The sequence below is a fragment of the Magnolia sinica genome, chromosome 14 (assembly GCF_029962835.1).
Source record: "Magnolia sinica isolate HGM2019 chromosome 14, MsV1, whole genome shotgun sequence".
NCBI classification, from domain to species: domain Eukaryota; kingdom Viridiplantae; phylum Streptophyta; class Magnoliopsida; order Magnoliales; family Magnoliaceae; genus Magnolia; species Magnolia sinica.
This window is the reverse complement of record NC_080586.1, coordinates 38,761,666-38,781,890: the sequence shown is the minus strand read 5'-3', so window position 1 is coordinate 38,781,890 and position 20,225 is coordinate 38,761,666. Positions and strand designations below refer to the sequence as shown.

General features: G+C 37.3%; 1 protein-coding gene across 5 annotated transcripts in view; it reads right to left on the bottom strand.

The window, feature by feature from the left end:
- Positions 1 to 20,225, bottom strand: part of LOC131226076 (uncharacterized) — a 141,558-nt gene that overhangs the window by 41,483 nt on the left and 79,850 nt on the right. For 4 of the 5 annotated variants that reach the window (XR_009161643.1, XM_058221754.1, XM_058221751.1 and 1 more), the window contains exons 11-15: positions 18,621 to 18,649; positions 8,758 to 8,799; positions 7,707 to 7,839; positions 1,471 to 1,660; positions 1,078 to 1,397 (exon numbers count right to left, since the gene is read on the bottom strand). Coding sequence is in view for 4 of the 5 variants with exons in the window: in XM_058221754.1 (XP_058077737.1) it covers positions 1,078 to 1,397; positions 1,471 to 1,660; positions 7,707 to 7,839; positions 8,758 to 8,799; positions 18,621 to 18,649 (714 nt within the window). In the remaining variant the exon portion in view is untranslated. The remainder of the gene's footprint in view (positions 1 to 1,077; positions 1,398 to 1,470; positions 1,661 to 7,706; positions 7,840 to 8,757; positions 8,800 to 18,620; positions 18,650 to 20,225) is intronic. The other variant, XM_058221752.1, reaches the window with a different exon arrangement.

Here is a 20,225-nt window from a genome sequence, read left to right as displayed (position 1 = left end):
GGTCGCACATTCTTATAGTAATCTTTCGACTGTTAATCCTCATACACGTGTGATCCACATGAATCTGACTGAAACAGGGTCTGGTCGAATAGGGTACAAACAGAGTGATCTACGCTTACAACAGATAACAATGCCTGGTTAAGGAAGAAATAATCAAAGAAAAAGAAAGCATTAGTGCAAGTTGAAATCCTCCATGTCAGCCTGGCCAAGCATTACATCAAACAGTTTGTGTGCATACAGCAAGAACAGGCTGGAAATCTTTTAATTTGGACTGCTAGGTTGCGCATAAGATGGTAATTTGTGGCCTGATCCACTGCTCATCTGAAAACGCAGTGCTTAGATGAGGATGAAGAAGAAGCACAGACTGAAGTCAACAGGATCTAACCGACCTTGATACCATTTATTGAACTCACAATCCCTTGAAGGGGGCATATAACTTCTTCCAAGCACACAGAAAGCAGCAGTGTGGGGAACAGAGTTGGGAAAAGACATGATGTAGGAAACATGACACACTGAAAAGGTGAGGAAAGTGCTTAAGACACATCTGAGAAACAACCTGTGAAACACAGGTGTCTAGAAAAGTTTAAACATCACTGAAACCTATTATCTTGTGGAATCTTTATGCCCCAAACCCTGATTCCTGTTGTGACGTGCAGAATATTGCATTTGGATTTAACCATTACACTATGCCCCATGTCAATAAACTACTAGAAAGTTTCCCTCTAAAAGCAGTTAGATAAAAGACAAAAGTTATTAGTAGCAATGTAATCAAATGGACACAGGGAAATCATACAAGCAATGTAGTCAAATGGATGCAGAGATGATACACAATAATGCAGTCAAATAGCCGCAGAGAATTCATATAAAACAAGGTAGTCAAATGGATACAGAGAAATCATAGACAACAGCTTTCAATCCAAGAAAGATGATCTTCTCTAAATATCGTAAGAGGCAACAAGCACAAATGGCACAACAGCATTCTACTACTTTATACAAACAGGAGTAACAAATGTCAAATCATTCTGAACAATGAAGTTGAAACATGAAAATGTAAATACAGGTTCTAATTTGGCGTACGTAAACATTTTGTCGATGAAAAGCTGAAAAATAATTTTCACAAACAAGCTTCAATCTCTGCCTGAACTCAACAGCTTCCACACCAGAAAAAGCTTCGCCAGCTAAGATGAATATATTTATATCTTCATAATTTCTTAGGAATTGATGTGTGCTTGTTGAGAAAACTGCGGAGCATGAAAGCAACACAGATACACGACTTGTTGTAAGTTGCCATAGATTCTTCCGCCCTCTCTGTAGTGTTTGTGCAACAAATGCTATGGCATCCTTCCTCAGCTGATCAAATGGAGAACCACTACCAGATGTAGAGGACATGTCGTCACCTGACCATAAACTGTTTCATAAGAATTTAAAAACATTGAAAATGACCAGAAATGTCAGTGACAGATGGAGAACCTGTTTCAGAAGATTCTTCTGTTGAGAATGGACTTGGTAGTAGCTCGTGTAAAGGTTCAGATACTAAGCCATTCTCAGAACTGGAATTATTCGAAACTTTTGATGCTGAATCAGCATGCAGAACCCCTTCTGAACAGACAGAGGTGCTGCCCTGCATCCTCTTTGTGCTAGAAATCTGAGATTCTGAGTCCTGAAACAAGGATGTGAAATCCCAAGACATGTAGGTAACACAATTAAAAACACATGATTACTAGCTAATATAAAGAAATATTGAAAAAAAAATAAAATTAGAAACAAGAGTCTCAATAGACTTATAAAGCAACCTATGAAGCTACCCAAGAATAAAAATGCTGCAATAGAAGTGAAGAACAAACTTAAAGAAAGAAAGAAAACTGAAGAATGTTGGAGTTGAATAAAAACTGCAAGATTTACTTGCTGAATGCTGGCAAATTCAAAAACAGTAAAGAAGCAACTTTTAATCTACCTCTATTATGAATGATTTCAGGAAGCGATTTCATTATAAGTCATTATCAGCAGAAGCGCACCAGCGACTACAGGAATAATATTGGAGACCACCTCAGATGCTTATTGATGCAGGACAACAAACCACTTGCTCTAAAAGCTCAAACTAATAGAGCGTGGCGAATCAATCCCTTTATCTCATAACCCAGGTCAAGCCCTCAGCCGACCCCCCCTTGTGGGCCCCACTTCACATAGGTCCTGCCTCACACGGCCTGCCCACCCCAAGTGTGCCCCCACTTCACACAGGCCACCCCACTCGAGCCCAGTGGGAAAATGCCCATGTATTATTCACCCTTGGTGAGGAGTCTGATCATGTCATCCTCGCGATCAAATGGTCAAAACTCGTCCAAACTCCATCCTAGCTCGTCCTCCATGCAACCCATAAGCATCTTACCAACGTGGGGTCTTTGATGATGCTCGTACATGCTATGTGGGGTCTTCAGCTCCTCCTCTAGACCCAAACGGGTACTCACCTAGCCACAGGGAGACTAGAGCTCGCCTCCTCCTCTGATATGTATGTAATGGCTTGTGTGATGTATGTCCTCATCACTTATACTAATTTCGTAGCAACCAATGTTATCATAATTATCATATCGTGAATTGAAATTAGGGATAAAATAGTATTGTATTGCAAATTGCCTTGTAAATCGTAAGATTTGTTTTGAGTTTCTCAAAAAATTATCGTAAAAATCTTTTTTAAAAATAATCAGATAAAAAATTAAAAAAAAAAAAAAAACCCCCATCAATCATCCATTTTCTCATAAATATGCACCAAAAAATAACACTAATCAAGATATTATCATTTGAATTGTAGATTCTGTAAAGATGGAAAAGAGAAGAAAAAGAGGGGAGAGAGAGAGAGAGAGAGAGAGAGAGAGAGAGAGAGAGAAGAAGAAGAAGAAGAAGAAGAAGAAGAAGAAGAAGATACCATATCCAAAGATCAAAAATAGAAAAATTGCCCCTAATACATTAAACTTAATGATTAATATATCCAGAGATCAAAAAGACTAAGAAATAATTGGGCTATAGGTACATAATCAAATCCAAGTGAGTCGTAGGCCCACGGCCATAACCATTAACACTCCCCCTCAAGTTGAAGTATAGATGTCTTGCTTGTTTAGCTTTTCAACAAGTTTGCTAAACTAAGATTTTCCAAGAGCCTTGGTCAATAAATCTAAGATTTGATCATGAGATGAAAATATAGGGTGTGGATCTGTCCCTAAGAAATCTTGTCTCGAATGAAATGGCAAGCAGATTCTATAAGGCTCCATATAAGCCCAAAAATTGTATGAGCCATATAAGCCCACAAGTTGTATGAGCCATTGATCTATTTTTAACTTCAGCTCTTGACCTGGCAACCACGTTCTTTTTCTTACTTTTTCAAGTAACCACATTACTGCCTAAGAAGGTGCAATAACCCGTAGTTAACCTTCTATCATGTTTTGACCCAGCATAATATGCATCTGAATAACTAGTTACCTGAAGATAGTGTTTTAAATACCGACGATATCAGCCGATATATCCCATGATATATCTTATATCGCACTTGTGCGATACGAAACGCACAAGTAGTGCGATATATCCCACATGTTCAATCGGGTGAGCATTTTCAATTTTCGACCCCTTTTTTTTTCTTCTGTAACTCATGTTAAATTAGTGTCAAATTATTACAAATCCAATCATGGATTGGGAGCTTCAATTTCGAGATTTGGAGGAGATGGGCTAAGTTGCGGAAATTTGAAAAAAATCAAAATTTCCTAATTTCTCGCAAATCAGTTGCAGTTTGTGTCCAAACAAAAAATTAAACATGTATGTAACCTGATCTAGTGATTCTTCTTTTGCTTTTGAATGTATTGCTTGTGTTCCCATACATCTTCTAACATTTATAAATTATATGAATAGACTATGAATACACTTGCATAAATTCAGTTAGACAATGCATAGATTAGGACCCCCATAAAAAGAAAACCTATTATATGCACTTGTTTTTTGTAATGTTTTGATTTATAAGTGTATTGATGTCTTTATTTAACAATCACCGAATTTTCATTGAAAAATTCGATCAATTTCCCAATGTTTCCCCATGTTTCCAACAACATCGATACATTACGTGATACAACCGATATATCCCATGTGATAACCGATACGTATCCGTATCCCAAGGGTGCGATACATAACGCGATACCGATATTTTGAACACTGCCTGAAGATGACCATGAGCTTTGTATAGGATATGTTTTAAAAGGGAACATTTCAAATAACTAAGAATCCTCATAACTGGTGGTAGATTTGGTGTTCTTAGACTTTGCATAAATTGACTCACTGCACTGACTAAAAAAACAATATCAAGCCTGATGATGGTCAAATGGATGAGTTTACCAACAAGTCTTCTATACATACCAAGGTTTTCTAACAATTCTCCTTCTTTGGCTTCAAGTTTGAGATAAGAATCCATTGGTGCATCAACCAGTTTGGGAGAATGTTTCACAGCCATTTTACCTCAAAGCAAAACTAATAAATTATGTAACTTTTAAGTTATAGTGTGAGTTTCACACAACATAATAAGACTATTTCACCACCATTTTATATAAAAAAATTGTGATGGCTACAGGAGTAGATCAGGTGTGTCCCATTCTCAAATAAGATGATGCAGCCCACCACGACGTATCTGCCCATCCGTTTTTCAAAACATTTTAGGGCATGGGCCCAAAAACGAAGAAGATCTAAATCTCAAGTGGACCATACAATGGTGGTGATTGAATGTCATACCATTAAAAACTTCCTAAGACCCACCTTATGTTTCCATAATGTTTATTTCCCATCCAACCTATTGCTAATGTCACATAGATATGGATGAAGGGAAAAAACAAATATCTACTTAATCCAAAACTTTTGTGGCCCATTAATGTTCATCACCATTGTTTCCTATGAATGATAAGTTCTTCTAGAGAATTAGATCTACTTCATTGTTAGGCTCATGCCCCAAAAGGGTCTTGCAAAATGGATGGATATAGAATAAATCCATCAAGGTGGGCCTCACAGTAAGGGCCATAGTCTTGGGTGAGGTCGACGCATGGTTAGATGGTTGGATGCATGGATGGGATGGGATGGTTGGATGGATGGACAGATGGATGGATGCTTGGATGGATAGATGGGACGGATGGATGGATGTTTGGATGGATGGATGCATGTTTGAATGATTGGATGGAATGGGATGGTTGGATGGATGGATGGATAAATGGTTGGATGCATGAATGAGCTGGGATGGTTGGATAGATGGGATGGATGGATGGACGGATGAATGCTTGAATGATTGGATAGGATGGATGGATGAATGTTTAAATGATTGGATGCGATGGTTGGATGTTTTGATGAATAGATGGGATGGATGTATGGATGTTTGGATGGATAGATGGGATGAATGTTTGGATGATTGGATGGTTGGATGGATGTTTGAATGCTTGGATAGGATGGTTGGATGGATAAATGGGATGGATGGATGGATATTTGGATGATTTGATGGAATGGATGGATGGGATGTTTGGATTGTTGGATAGATAGGATAGATGGATGGATGTTTGATGGATAAATGGAATGTGCGGATGATTTGATGGGATGAATGAATGGATGAATGAGATTGATCGATGAAAGTTTAGATTATTGGATGGGATGGTTGGATGAATGGGATAGTCGGATGGATGGATGGATGGTTGGATGGATGGATGGGATGGTTGGGTGGTCGGATGGATGGATGGTTGGTTGGTTGGATGAGATGAATGGATGGATGGGTGTTTGGATGGTCAGATGGATGGAAAACATGGATATACAATACATACATAAAGGTGGGCTCCAGAAATGTGTGTTTTTTTAGTTCATTTACTTTTATATGTTTTAATTATTTTATGTGAGCTGCATTTCTATTATATAAACTCATTTTAGTTACAATTAGAGTGATTTCTTCCGGCAACGAATGTTTTTAGACTTCCATTACAAGAAAACTTATTATGTATGCATTTTTTTTGCAATTTTTTTATTCCTAAATATGAAGATATGTGTAATTAGGCAAGTCCTGAAGTTTCACTGGAAATTTCCACATTTTTTCCTATGTTTCCCACTTTTTCCCCGCATATCCGATTATCAACGATAACGATATTTTATCTTTATCTCCAGCAGCGAAACTTATAGTGATACCGACAACTTGAACACTGCCTGAAGGAAGATCAGTCAACTTCCAAATATCATTGGAGTAAATGGCTTGCATCTCTTCATCCATAGCTCTTTTCAAATTTTCATTTGACAATGCCTCCTAGATTTACTTAGAAATGGATACAATAGACAAGATACGGGGAAGCATACGATAATTTGTGGACAAATGGGTAAAGGTGATAAATTTCAAGATAGCACAAGTAACGCAAGAACGTTTACCTTTCTAGACCACAGTAGGAAGGTCCTAGGCAACCTCATGAAACTCTAAAGAAATAAGAACCTTAACAGGTGTAGTAGTCAATTGTGTGGACTTGAGGAACAGTTTGTAATGCCTGATCTTTTCTTCATTTTCTGTAATAAGTTTACGTGAAATCATTCTAAGGTAGTGATGGCATTTTTGGGTTTTCTTTTAAATAAAAAAATTTTAAAATAAAAAAATTAAAAAAAAATTAAAAAAAAACGAAAATGGTCATCACATCGATATTGACACATCAATGATATTATTGCAATATATTGCATTGTATTGATGTAGTCTATACAGTGCACTATGTCGTGTTAATATCGTCGATACCAAAAAATACATGTACTTAAGTGGGGTTTCATATTGGGAAGGTGCAATACCGATAATATTGGCCGATATTATCAATATCATAAACACTACTTGAAACTCCAATCTTTTCCAACACCAAGTAGATTAACTCTTTAATGACCCTATCCTATGCTTTCTCTAAGTCAATAAAGATCATGTGATGACCATTCCTCCTCTTCCTATATATCTCCATCAGTTGTCTAAGTAGGAAAATGGTCTCCATGGTGGACCTTCCTAATATGAATCCAAACTAATTTCCTAATACATTTGTCTCATGCCTTAAAATTTTGTCTCTTCATAGTATGTCTCATAAGCTTAATTCCACTATCAGCATTCTTTTGTTTTTGGTTTTTGGCTTTTCAGAACCTACTTCATAAAAGAGAAAGCAAAGCAATAAATAAAAACAGCGTAAGAAAAGCTACAAAACGAAAGCATTCAGTTGAGTATTGCAGCTTTAAAAATTTAAATAAATAAATAAATAAATAAATAAAAAAAGATACTCTTAATCCAAATAAAATAAAGACAAACTTTCAGTGTCCCCTAATTATCGTTGGGGCCAAGTTACAAAACAAACCACATGCAATCAACTATATTTTAAACCAAAATTAGGAAGAACTAATTTCATATGATTCCTCCTAAACACCATATTGTTGGATTACATCATCTCCTTCAAAAAATCATGATTCCATCAGGAAGGGCAAAACTCTCTTGTTAGATGTTAAATTTTGGCTGCATGAATTGATAAACAGAGGATGATGTTCCAGAAGGAATCAATTGCTTAGATTTAATTCACATGCAAATAGCTACTAAATTTGAAACTATATAGTTTGACAACACAGTAAACAAGGATTAACCGATGGAAAGAATCAGAAATGCTACAAATGAGCAATTGAAATGGAAGGCTAGAAGTTTCTACTACCTTTGTTTTGGGCTGAAAGCTCATGATTGCATAATACGAACACATCAACTTGAACAAGATAGACAGTGTTTTTAACAAACAAAGCCTAAACTTGGATTCTGGTATTTGAAGGCACAGATCACTGTACGTAAATCTGGAAACAAAGATGAGAGTAAATCATGTAAAACATGACTGAAAATTCGTGTTTGGAATATATAGACTGTTCCAACTAAAACCAATTCCTTGAAGCTTCTATAAGAAGGTGAGCCACAAATATGAGAGTAAAAGAAAAAGAGGAAAGAGAGAGAAAGAAAGAAAGAAAGAATGTATTACATAAAGGACAACAACATAATTCTCTATGAATTTTAACAGAAAACTGCTATGGTATTCGATGTAACTAAACATAAATCAAAGAAAAAAGAGGAAACTAGATTTAATGGAGAAAATGGTTGAAGAAACAGTAGAAAAGATGAGATTGAGAGTAAGAAATAGATAAAAAGGGAAAAGAGGTGAGAGAAGATGACGAAGAAGAGAAAAGAGTTTTACGTTTAAAAGGGATGTTGTGGGTCAAAATCAACTAACACACATCTTTATACCAGCTTAAGAGAAAAAACATAACAAACTATGTAAGAGTACCAAGGACTATGCACACACACACACAATTTACATATATTCCATCTCCTACATCCTCCTTCAAGTTCGAGCATAGATATTGATCATGCCCAACTGGTCAGTAATACAATGAAGAGCATCTCGACCAAAAAATTTAGTGAGAACATTAGCCAACTGCTCCCTTAGCAAACAAAAGAGGTCTCAGTCTCCTTATTAGCAACCTTTTCCCATATAGAATGATAATCAACCTCAATGCACTTAGTATGCTCATGAAATACCGAATTGCTAACAATGTGAATGTCCGCTTGATTATCACAATGTAATGGAATGGGACTCGAACAAGGATAGCTAAGTTCCTGTAATAGGGTCCATAGCCAAATAAGCTAAATTGTAGCATGAGACATCATCACCCTATACCCAGCTTCTGCAGTAGACCAAGTAACAACTGATTGCTTCTTACCTTTCCAAGTGACAAGGTTTCCACCCACAAAGATGTAGTATCCTGATGTAGACCGTTGATCATGAAACTCCCAGCACAATTAACATTAGAGTAACAAAAAAATATGAAGATGACCATGCTGTTGAAAATGTAAACCCCTGCTAGAAGCTGATTTGAGATAACGAAGAATTTGATACACGACAATAAGATGAGATGTATGGGGAGTATACATAAACTGACAACACCCACAACATATGAAAAATCAGGTTGTTTAGTAGTTAAGTAGATGAGTCAGCCAGCCAATCGACATTACATACCAAAATCATAAAGGAGTTCCCCATCATCAAGGTTAATTTTTCTATTAATACCCATCAGTGTAGCAACAAGTTTACACCCAAGCATCCCAGTATGCGACAAAAGATTAAAAGCATATCTCCTTTGAGATAGAACAATTTCGGGGTTAGGCTGAGCAACCTCAATTCCAAGAAAATAAAGAGGTCCCAAGATCTTTGATCTCAAATCTTGTCTTGAGGAATGATTTAAGAGCAACAATACCCACGGTATCATTTCTAAAGAACATTGTCATTCACATAAACAATCAAAACCATAACTCCAATGGACTGATGACAGATAAAAAGAGGATGATCGGCATGACTGTGAACAAACCCGAAGTCCAGAAGTGTGCAACTAAATTTATCAAACCAGCCCCAATGAACCGCTTGAGACTATAAATAGACTTCTTTAGACGACACACAATATGTGAGTCACTTGGCACAAAGAAACCTGGTGGTTGATCCATATAAACATCCTCTGCAATATCGCCATGTAAGAAAGTGCTCTTCACATTTAGTTGGGATAAATATCAAAACAAATTTACCGCCAAAGAAATAACAACACAAACGGAGTTAAGCTTTACACTGGAGAAATTGTCTCAAAATAATACACCCCAAATGTGTGTGTATAACCCTTGGCAACAAACCAACCTTATATCTATTAATGGAACCATCAATATGATATTAATGATATAAATCCACCAGCATCCAATAGTCTACTTTCCCTCAAGTAATTGAAGTAACTCCTAGGTTTTGTTTTTCTAAGGACCTTCATTTCTTCCATCATAACTTGTTTCCAAACAAGACTACTCAAAGCTTTCTTCAGATTATAAGGAACAAATGAGGATATAAAAGCTACAAAAGACCTAAAAGATGGAAAAAAATGCAAAAAAGAAACGAAATTACTGGAAGGATGTTTAGTGCATGAATGAGAAGGTTTTGTAAGGTAATAAGAAGATCATCAGGAGATGAAGAGATAATACATGAACCACTAGTGGAAGCAAATGGAATGATGGAGGGCAGATCAATGGAGGATTTCTTCTGGCACTAGTACACAAGAAGAGGCTTGGTGGATCCACAAGAAATGAGAACATCATTAAGAAAAGGGACTGGAAGGGGTATTAAATTACATGGCGGACGCGCCCCCAAGTTAACAAGAGGATCGTGTGGTGAATGTCCTTCGGAAGAGAAGGAATATCCTCCAAGAAGGTGACATCAGCTGATACGTCTCTTATAGGTCAGAGGGTTATAACATTTATACCCTTTCTGAGAACAAAACTAACCTAAGAAGACACACTTTACAGCCCGATGACTCGACGATCATTGTTACCATCAAGAATGTAAGCAAAATAAGCACACCCAAAGACCTTCAGAGGTAAAGGAAAAGGATTGTCATGTGGATGCAAGATTTCAAAGGTTGTGGTCAACAATATTCTAGATGGTATATGATTGGAAAGAAAAAAAATGCAATAGATATTGCATACCAAAAACATTTAGGAATATTCATACTAAGAAGCAAAGCACATGTGATCTAAAGAAGATGATATTTTTACTGTCAACAACATTGTTTTATTAGGGGTACTTGGACATAAATTTTGAGATAAGATACTATGGTTCTGCAATAATGGTAAGAAGGTTTTCGACATATATTCACCACCATTGTCAAAATGTAGAATTTTAAAAGGACATTGAAATTGAGTGGTAACTTCATTAAAAAAGCCTTGAACATATCAAACACCTAATGCTTACATTTCATAAGATGCATGTCATCATAGAATAATCATCAATAAGAAAGACATAATATTTATAGCCTAAAGTAGAGTTCATAGGAGCAGGACCCCAAACATCAGAATGAATTAACTCAAATGCTCTAAATTTCCTCTAGGATGAACTAGGAGAAAACATAGTTTGGTGATGTTTAGAAAACTCACACGTATCACAACATGACGACTTAGTATCTGGAATCGAAGGAAACATGTACTTTAACCTAGAACAAGATTGATGTCTGAAACAACAATGCCATGTCGACACACTCTCCATCTAATGACAAAGCATTAGATGCTATGATAGGTGCATCGTCCAAAAAGTAAATCCCCCATGCCCATAGCCCCTACCAACCATCTACTTCATCTAGAGGTCCCGAAACACGCGGTATAAGGGGAAAAGGTTGCAAAATAATTTACTAATTTGTAAAAAAGGTAAAAGATAAAGAGGAAAAATAGGAACATGTGAACAAACGATAAATGCATGGCAGGAGAGAGATTGATGGAATCAGTTTTAGATATAGGAGACTAATTACCATTAGCAACAATGACAGAATACGACTGACTAGAATATTGAAAAAATCTGAATAGATGGGACTTACCAATCATATGGGAAGTGCACCACCAGAGTCAATGACCCAAGAAGAAGAAGGGGAAGACACATGGAGAATAGTACCTGACTGGGCTATAGTGACTCTGGAATATCAGTAGTGTTTTGAATAACGTCTGTAGCATAGCATACTCTAGCTACAACACTACATAGCATTAGCAAATAGCGTAAATCTCCTATAGCGTCTATGGCATAGCGTAGTTATAACGCTACATATCATTAGTAATGCAGGGGCATTTTCACACCGAGCTCGAGTGGGGTAGCTTGTGGGATGTGGGGACACACTCGGGGTGGGCGGCCTATGTGAGGCGAGTGGCTCGTGAGAGGTGGACCCCACCCATGTGAATCAGGTGGCTCATGTGAGGCGTTACCCATGTGATTTGGGGCCCACGGGGGGGTTCGGCCGACGTCCTAACCCCTGAGATGTGGGGCCTAGGCTATGAGATAAATGGATTGATTCGCCACACTCTAACAATTCAAGCTTTTAGAGTAAGTGGTTAATTGTCCTGCAACAAATTGGTATCAGAGCGGGAGGTCTCAAGTTCGACACTCTTCACCGGGGGTGATTAATGCAGGGGCATTTTCACACCGGGCTCGAGTGGGTAGCCCGTGGGATGCGAAGGCACACTCGGGGTGGGCAGCCCATGTGAGGTGGGTGGCTCGTGAGAGGCGGGCCCATGTGATTCAGGTGGCTCGTGTGAGGCGGTACCCATGTGATTTGGGGCCCACGAGGGGGATTCGGCCGAGGTCCTAACCCATGAGATGTAGGGCCTGGGCTATGAGATAAAGGAATTAATTCGCTATGCTCTAACAATTAAAACTTGATGTTTTATTTAAATCAACCTGATTTAAATTGATTTTAAACTCGCAAGTATACGAATCAGGTGTAGACACGGTACGTATTACGAGATCGTTCCCACGAGGATTGGTTGTCACAATTCGAATTTTATGATTCGTCTTAACTAATCCAACAAATATTTTAGCTAGTGATTAAGTAAACTAACAAAAATCAATGAAAAATAACTGAGAACAAGAAGGAAAATTCACTCAAGGAGAACACTAGGACTTTTGAATCCACCCCTAATTATCCTAACCCTTGTTTTACCTGTTGATTCACCTTAATTCAGATTAATATACATTCAATAAATAAAGCACAATCTGTGTCCTTGTTCAGGCACACAGGATGTATAATTCCCTTGAAGCACAAGGATCACATCTTTCCATCCATGTTCAGGCATGAATAGATGTAAATTCTTATTTCTTTCTCTGTAGGAAAAACTGTTCATAGTCAGACACAAGCAAACCTAAAATAAGATTCCAAACAACATCCACATCTAGACTTTGGTTAAGCTCATAGATTGGAGAGGTATGGAGTTTTCATTTAAGCATAATAGAGAAAGAAATAAATCAATTAATTCCGGATGAAATCAACAAATAACAAGAATCATTCAAAGTAGGGGCTTCATCTCAGCCCTAGCTAAGAAGTTTGCCTGACCTAAACATGATTAAGCTATAAAAAAAAAAAAAAAAAACATAAGACAAGGAAAAAAAAAAAAAAAAGCTCTATTAAGAAAGCTGTTCCACGTTCCAGCTCCAGATTCAATCCACACTCTCTCTCTGTTTTCGTTCATTTATAGGCAGGGAGGTCGGTGGAGAGGAGTCGGTGCAGAACTTATGCAATTTGTAAATCAACGGAAATCGGCTTGGCTGCGTAACAGCTTGCGGAAGGACTTTCGCACCGAGAAAACGGCACTGCACTCCCACTTCCCTTGCTTTCTTTCCAAAGAAACAATGTCCCTTGGGGCATTTTTGGACGAGCTACACGATGGACGGTTTGGATCGTCCATATGATCAAAGATAGTGGCCCACAGGATTCCGGAACATCCAGGTTTTTTCACGGACGTGCGTAGGCTTACGCACGAGGCTGCGCTGACGTGATCGGTGGGCCCCACAGTAGTATTTCGGGGAAATCCACCCCGTTCATTAGATTCAGCTCGGAAAACCAGTCAGGAATGGATGGTTTTGGATTGTTGTTGACACGGTCCGCTGATGTTTTGCTTCCGCCGTCCATCCTGCGTTTAAACGGTTAAAAACCGATATTTATTGTCATTTGAAATACTGCCACCTAGGCGATGGTAAGAAGAACCTTGGGATTCTAATGAATGGTCTAGATCATTCATATGGACCAAGATGGTGGGCCATCTACACCATCCGCGGACGGCCCTGCGAAATGAGAAAACAGAGACTCGTTTCTCTGTTTAAAGGAAGTCGGTCAAACCGACTCTGACCAAACAAGGTGGTCCCGTGCACGTGGAGTGCATTGTGCACATTGCACTGGCGTTGTCAGTGGAGTCCCATTCCAATGTTTATGAGCCCCTGCAGCGTACGTTAGAAGGGTGGTAGCATATCCAGTATTTTAATTAGCGTGTAGCGTGGTGTTTGGCCCTCTATAGCATGTAGCGTAAGATACACAATCCTTAATATTTTTTAACTAAAATAATAGACAATATGATAAAATTTATAAAATGCATAATTTCTATGAGTTCTTGACTATGAATCTGGATCATCAACGACTTATTTCCATGCAAAATCTCTCTCTCTCTCTCTCTCTCTCTCTCTCTCTCTATTCCTTTAGACATCTCTAAGTGTGACCTCTTTTTTTTTTCATTTATTGAAACATTACAAATTCATGATATAGACCACAATTTGGATGGTCCGAATTCATCTAAGTGCTCTATCCACGATATGGACCACAATTTGGACGGTTCGGATTAGTTTAATGTAGTGTCACGTGTCATAGGTATAAGTCATCACCATTTTAAAATAGGTGTTAAACTAACATAGAAAAAACACTTTAGAAAATGAGATTTCAGGCGGCTTACACTATTTATGCTATACAATACGATAAGCTACATATCGTGTAGCTTACGCTACCAAGGAGTTACGCTACTTGCGTATGCTATGTAGCGTTTTCACCACGCTATGCTACATAGCGTATGCTACAACACTACTAAAAACACTGATTATATCTAGCTTACGCATAGTGTATGTAGCGTACGCTACATTTTTTATAAATAATAATTGAATTTTGTATTTTGTGCTTAATATTCTCAACCATTAGGTTTACATATGTGGATTGGCTTTTGATAAATGATAATTAATAACTTGTTTGAACATGCTTATACTTGAAAAAATGGATCATCTTTTATATATATTACTATTTACCATAGTTTTTATTTCTAAATTAAAAATTAGAAGTACCGCGTACCTTACGCTACATGCTACACGCTATATAGGATTGAATGCTATGCAACATGCTACTGCTATTTAAAACACTGAGCAGCAATATCCCGAACATGAAGCCACGTCAAGGCATCATAGGCCTCTTGGAACAAGGTAACATAATTGCCCAAGATAGACAACACTTGAGGCACTGCAAAAGTTGCTTGTAGAGTCTTCTTAGAGTGAAAGCACTACTAGTAAGAGATGCTCTGCCCACAAAGGAAGACTAATAATATCCCAACATTGGTCAACAGAATGATCGTGCACCATAGTGAGTGCATAGACGAGTAGGTCCACCATGGTGACGACCACCACCACCCCAAACACAATTGCCATGTCCCCCTCTCTCACATTTTCAAGGTCCTTGCCTTAATTACCATATCCAGAATCACATCCACGACCATGCGCACGCTATCCTAGGGCTCTTCTGTCAAGGCTGTAAGAAGGTCGATCCCAGCAGTGTAAGAAAATCTATCAGTCATTATATGAGTAGTGGAAGATGAGGAAGCAACCTTCTAATAAGAGCATGAAAGGCATTCAAAGGAGGGGTTCCATAACAATAATCTTATCGTGAACACCCCAATATTATGAATTAAGCCTAGAATGAAACTACAGAATTTGAGTCTCTTCTCATTGCTGCCAAATGGGATCATAATCTAGAGTGTAGTGATATAGAAGAGGATGATAAAAATTCAACTCATCCCACATACCCCGGAGGGCGGTGAAGTATTCCTTTAGGGTTCTAGAATCTTGTTGAAATTTACTAATATTTGAAATTAACTTAAAAACCTTGTGATGAGGACATTACGTCACATACACCCTTACGTACATATCAAAGGAGGAAGCGGGCCGCGCCGATTTCACTGTGGCTAGGCAACTCACCCGTGATCATGCTGAAGACCCCATGTGCATGCACGAGCATCTGGAAGACCCCACACTGGGAAGATGCATATGAGCTGCATTATGGAGTGATCCAGACCGTTGGATCGGAGGGACGCGACGATCAGGCCATTGGATCGCATGATTGGGCCATTGATCGTTGATCGTCCACATCAGTTTTAGACTTTATCATATTTTAGGATTTAGTTTTTTATTATTTTATATTTGGACACATTATGAGTGTTTTAGTTGATTTTATTTAGACTAAGGCTATTTTCGTTAAAATTCACAAGACACGGGGGGTTTTGTAATTTTTGAAACTCTTGAATCTATAAAAAGAGGGGGTGTGTGACCTCTCTCCCATTGAATTTTGTGATTAAAAAAAAAAAAAAAAAAAACTCTTACCTTCTTCTCCCATCTTCATGCAATTTGAAGATACTTTCATGTGATTTGGAAGGAAGATTGGTGCGAGGCTAATCTTCATCAACGGAGGTATGAGGTCTCCATCTATCACCATGCCATCTTCTCTTTTCTTCCCCATCCAGGTATTTTCTTCAGATTCTTAATTCTCCCAACCCAAATCTCTGTCTTCTCCCAAACCCAACTTTCCCGTACCCATCCACAATCAAAACCCTAACCGACCTAAATCTATCCTCCCACGTCATACGTGTGACCGTATAGCCACATATGTGAATCCCACCTGCCCCTTTTAGTTTCCCACCATCATTATATCAAAACCCCTTTCTTCCAACCCCGAAATTCTAACCCTAAACCTAAAATTTCTAATTTTCCTACTTTCCTAAAATTATCCAAACCCTAATTTTCACCGTGGATTGTATTAGGTTTTTTATTTTAAAATAAACTATACCCCTATGCTAATTGGATGTCCCTACATCCATCCTAGTTTCTTTTTTATTTAATGACCTTGTGTTACGATGTTGGTAGATTAGGTCAGGATTATGCATGATTTTCTTTTGATTTTCATGATATTTGTGATGAAGATAGCGACGTTTGTGTTTTTTTGTTAAATATCTTAATTTGGTTATTTGATCTCACATGTTACTTAGTTCATGCATCAGTCCTGCATCACCTTGGATATGTTCTGAGCCTCTGAATACACATAATGAATGGTGTCCCATATCTTTTTCATAAATGTCAAAAACATAACGGAGTTACTCATAAAGGGATCCATATTGTTGAGTAACCAAGCCATAGCTTGATAGTTTTCCTTAATCCGAGTTTTAACATTCCCATCCGTAGGGTCAAGAGCTTCATCCAACATATATGCATGTGTTTTTTCCTCCTAAAAACAACGTAACTGATTAAGCAAATAAAATATAATACATGCAATAAAATATTAACAATACAACCAAATATTAAAAGGAACCAAGAATATTCGTTCGACTCTAATCCACATGGAGTTACCCAAATGTAGAGATCGTCTATTATGTTTGACGGAATATGGGATTTAGCTTCGAGGACAAACATTTTGTTTGTCCATGTCAAGAGGGTAAATGCATTCGCCCATATCCTTGTGAATCAACTGAATCGTCTCCCTTGTGATGTAGTACAGAAAGGGATTGATCTTTTTCTTTATTTTATTTCTATTTTATTTTTTATGAACGAGGAATTGAAAATTGAGGGAACAAAGAATAGATACCAAGTGTAGATTCACCGCACTCGTGTAATTGCCACAAATAGAGAACAAAATATGCAATGACGGACCACAAAACTAATTTCCAGTAATCTTCTAGTTCATTCAACTAGAAACAAAAGGAAGAAACCCCACCTAAAAAAGGAAGGATTTAACTATGGGTCCTGGGTGGTGGCTATGGGAAATATCGTAGATATCACGTAATTCCATTACGTATCAACAATATCATTGTCAATACATTGTATTTTTCGTATTACCCCATAGCTTCATACAACTGACCTGCATTACTGAAAATATTGGCCGTTACATTCGAATTCCAATGTATTAAACACTGCTCAGTGGGACAATTAGGGCTATTGAATCAGCCAACGGCTTTAGAAGATAACACTAAATCAATGTTCATTTATTTGTCGATAGTTTTCAACAAAGACCAATTCACTGTGATTGATTTATGTAAATTCCCTGAAGAGAAAGGGTATGTATTTTTTCAACTAATTGGACAGTTTCTTCAAGAAAATAAGAAGTGTTCCACAAAGAACATTGTGGAAGAAAGTATAAAAGTACCTAAAGACATGAATCATCAGATGTTTATACCTTATGTGATAAAGAATTACTGCATTCAACCTTCTTCCTTTTCTTTTTCTTTTTGCTTTTCTTCTCTCTCTCCCTTTTTTTTTTTCCTTTTTTATTTTTTTTTGGAATGGTAAGGATTACTGTATTCAACCAATACTTAGACATAATATATGATAACCAGATACAGATATTCATATTGATGCAGAAACAGGAACAAATATCCAAGTGTGCATTTCTCAGAACCAAGAATATCTACAATACAGGCGTCTCATACTTCAGAATGCTATCCACACTTAGTTCTATGGTTTCAAATGAAAATTTGGTTCATTAAATTTTATTTATTATTTTTTTTTTTAACAAAGGCATCCCTTTCTTGTCTTTCTAGAATGCTAAATTTACAAAACAGTTAATGCTTATAGCATTTTTACAATCAGACATTCTCTGACATCACTTGTGTGTGTTGTGATGAATAAGAATATAATAAAAAAATTTAGGACATAGGACTTCAAAATTAATGAACCTAATAGAACAAGATCTAGTAAAAACGTATCCAAAATCATCAACATCATCTAAAAGCATCAAAGAAAGAATAAAGACAGCAACAATCATTTCTATAACTATCCTAACAGTATACAAGCACCAGTATTGGTATCGTGTCGAGTTCAACACAATTCACAGGGCTTTACAAGTATTTGGGTGTCCTAGCTGCTAATAATCTATGTGATTAATAATCCAAATCAATATATGTTCACCACAAATAGAAAGAAGAGGAACTTGTGTACCAGACGCACCTACTCTGCATATTAGGTAATCCCGGACCCTGCCAAGTTTCACTTCCATGTCAGCAAATGGTCCTCCCATAACAAACACCAAAACAATAAGAATGTCGTACTATTAGAAGGAAAATTGCAGTAGTAATACAAAAATGGTCCAGACAAGGCAAAATATGCATTAATATGTGATAAAATATGAGCCCAAATAGTCAGTAATATGGCAAGTAAAGGAGCAACGTTCAAGACAATGAACTAGTGTTCTCTAGCAACAAACTCGTTAGGCGCGGGAGCTACAACACATTAAGTAACAGGGAGTTATCAGAAAGCTGTGCTACATTAAAGTGCAGAAGTAATTCACCATAAACATGGGACACATGCACAACAATTTTTCCATCGTAATTGTGAGACTACTGTGGATGGAGTGCAAACTAAAAAAGACACGGATTGGAATCTCTTAACTGATCAAATTAATCCATTTAATTTCGATGGTTGACCATTTTCTATTTTATCATCCATTAGATGGTCACCAATTTGAAGGTGATGATCATCTCATCATAGTAATTTTTGTCCATCCTCCATTCACATTGGGGTCCATGATTTCAATGACCTGATTTCATCATTCATGTACACCACATGTACGATAGATCAATTGTCACATCAAAGTGGGGTGCATCATTCCTGATGTTTCCTTTACCCAAAGAATAATAGCGTCTGAACAAAATTCTTCAAACAAATGCCTTCTATATTTATTGTTTCAAATTCTCCCTCGTATTTGTGGCTGCCAATTTTTCCCACCAAATTCAATAGATGGACTCAGAAACTTTGATTATAACTATTCCAAATATTTGTCATTCTCCTTCCACTCCTTCCCACTGAAACGTAACTTTAACAGAGGAACATTTTCAGCAATCGAAAGGACTAACCTCTTGGGAGGAATGTTTCACTATTTGTCATGTGCATCTAAACATTTCTACAGAAATCTTGGGCAGAATTGACAAGGTTGAGGTTTTGTAAATGTAGTCATATACATTCTTCAGATTTCAAACTTTTTGACCATCGATGAGATTCCATCTTCATTCATTGTTGCATCCGGCAAAAAATACCAAAGGTTCTTCCAGTGTTTTAAATATCGATGATATCAGCCGATATATCCCACGATATATCTTGTATCCCACCTGTGCGATACAAAAAAGCACAGGTAGTGCCAATATATCCCACCTATTCGATCCAGTGAGCATTTTCGATTTTTTAATCCATGTTTTTGCTGTAAATCTATGATTCTTCATGTTTTCCATGAAAAATCATGGATTTGGAACTTTGATTTTAAGATTTGGGGGAGATGGTTCAAGTTGCAGAAAATTGAGAAAAATCGAAATTTCTCAATTTCTCGCAAATCAGTTGCAATCTTTCTATCCAAACACAAAATTAATCGTGTATGCAACCTGATCTAGTGATTCTTCTTTTGCTTTTGAATGTATTGCTTGGGTTTCCATACATGTCTTCTTACGTTTATAAATTATATGAATAGACTTTGAATATACATTATATACTTGCATTAGTTCAGTTGGAAAGCGCGTATAATAGGACCCCATACAAAGGAAACCCCTATTATGTGCACTTTTT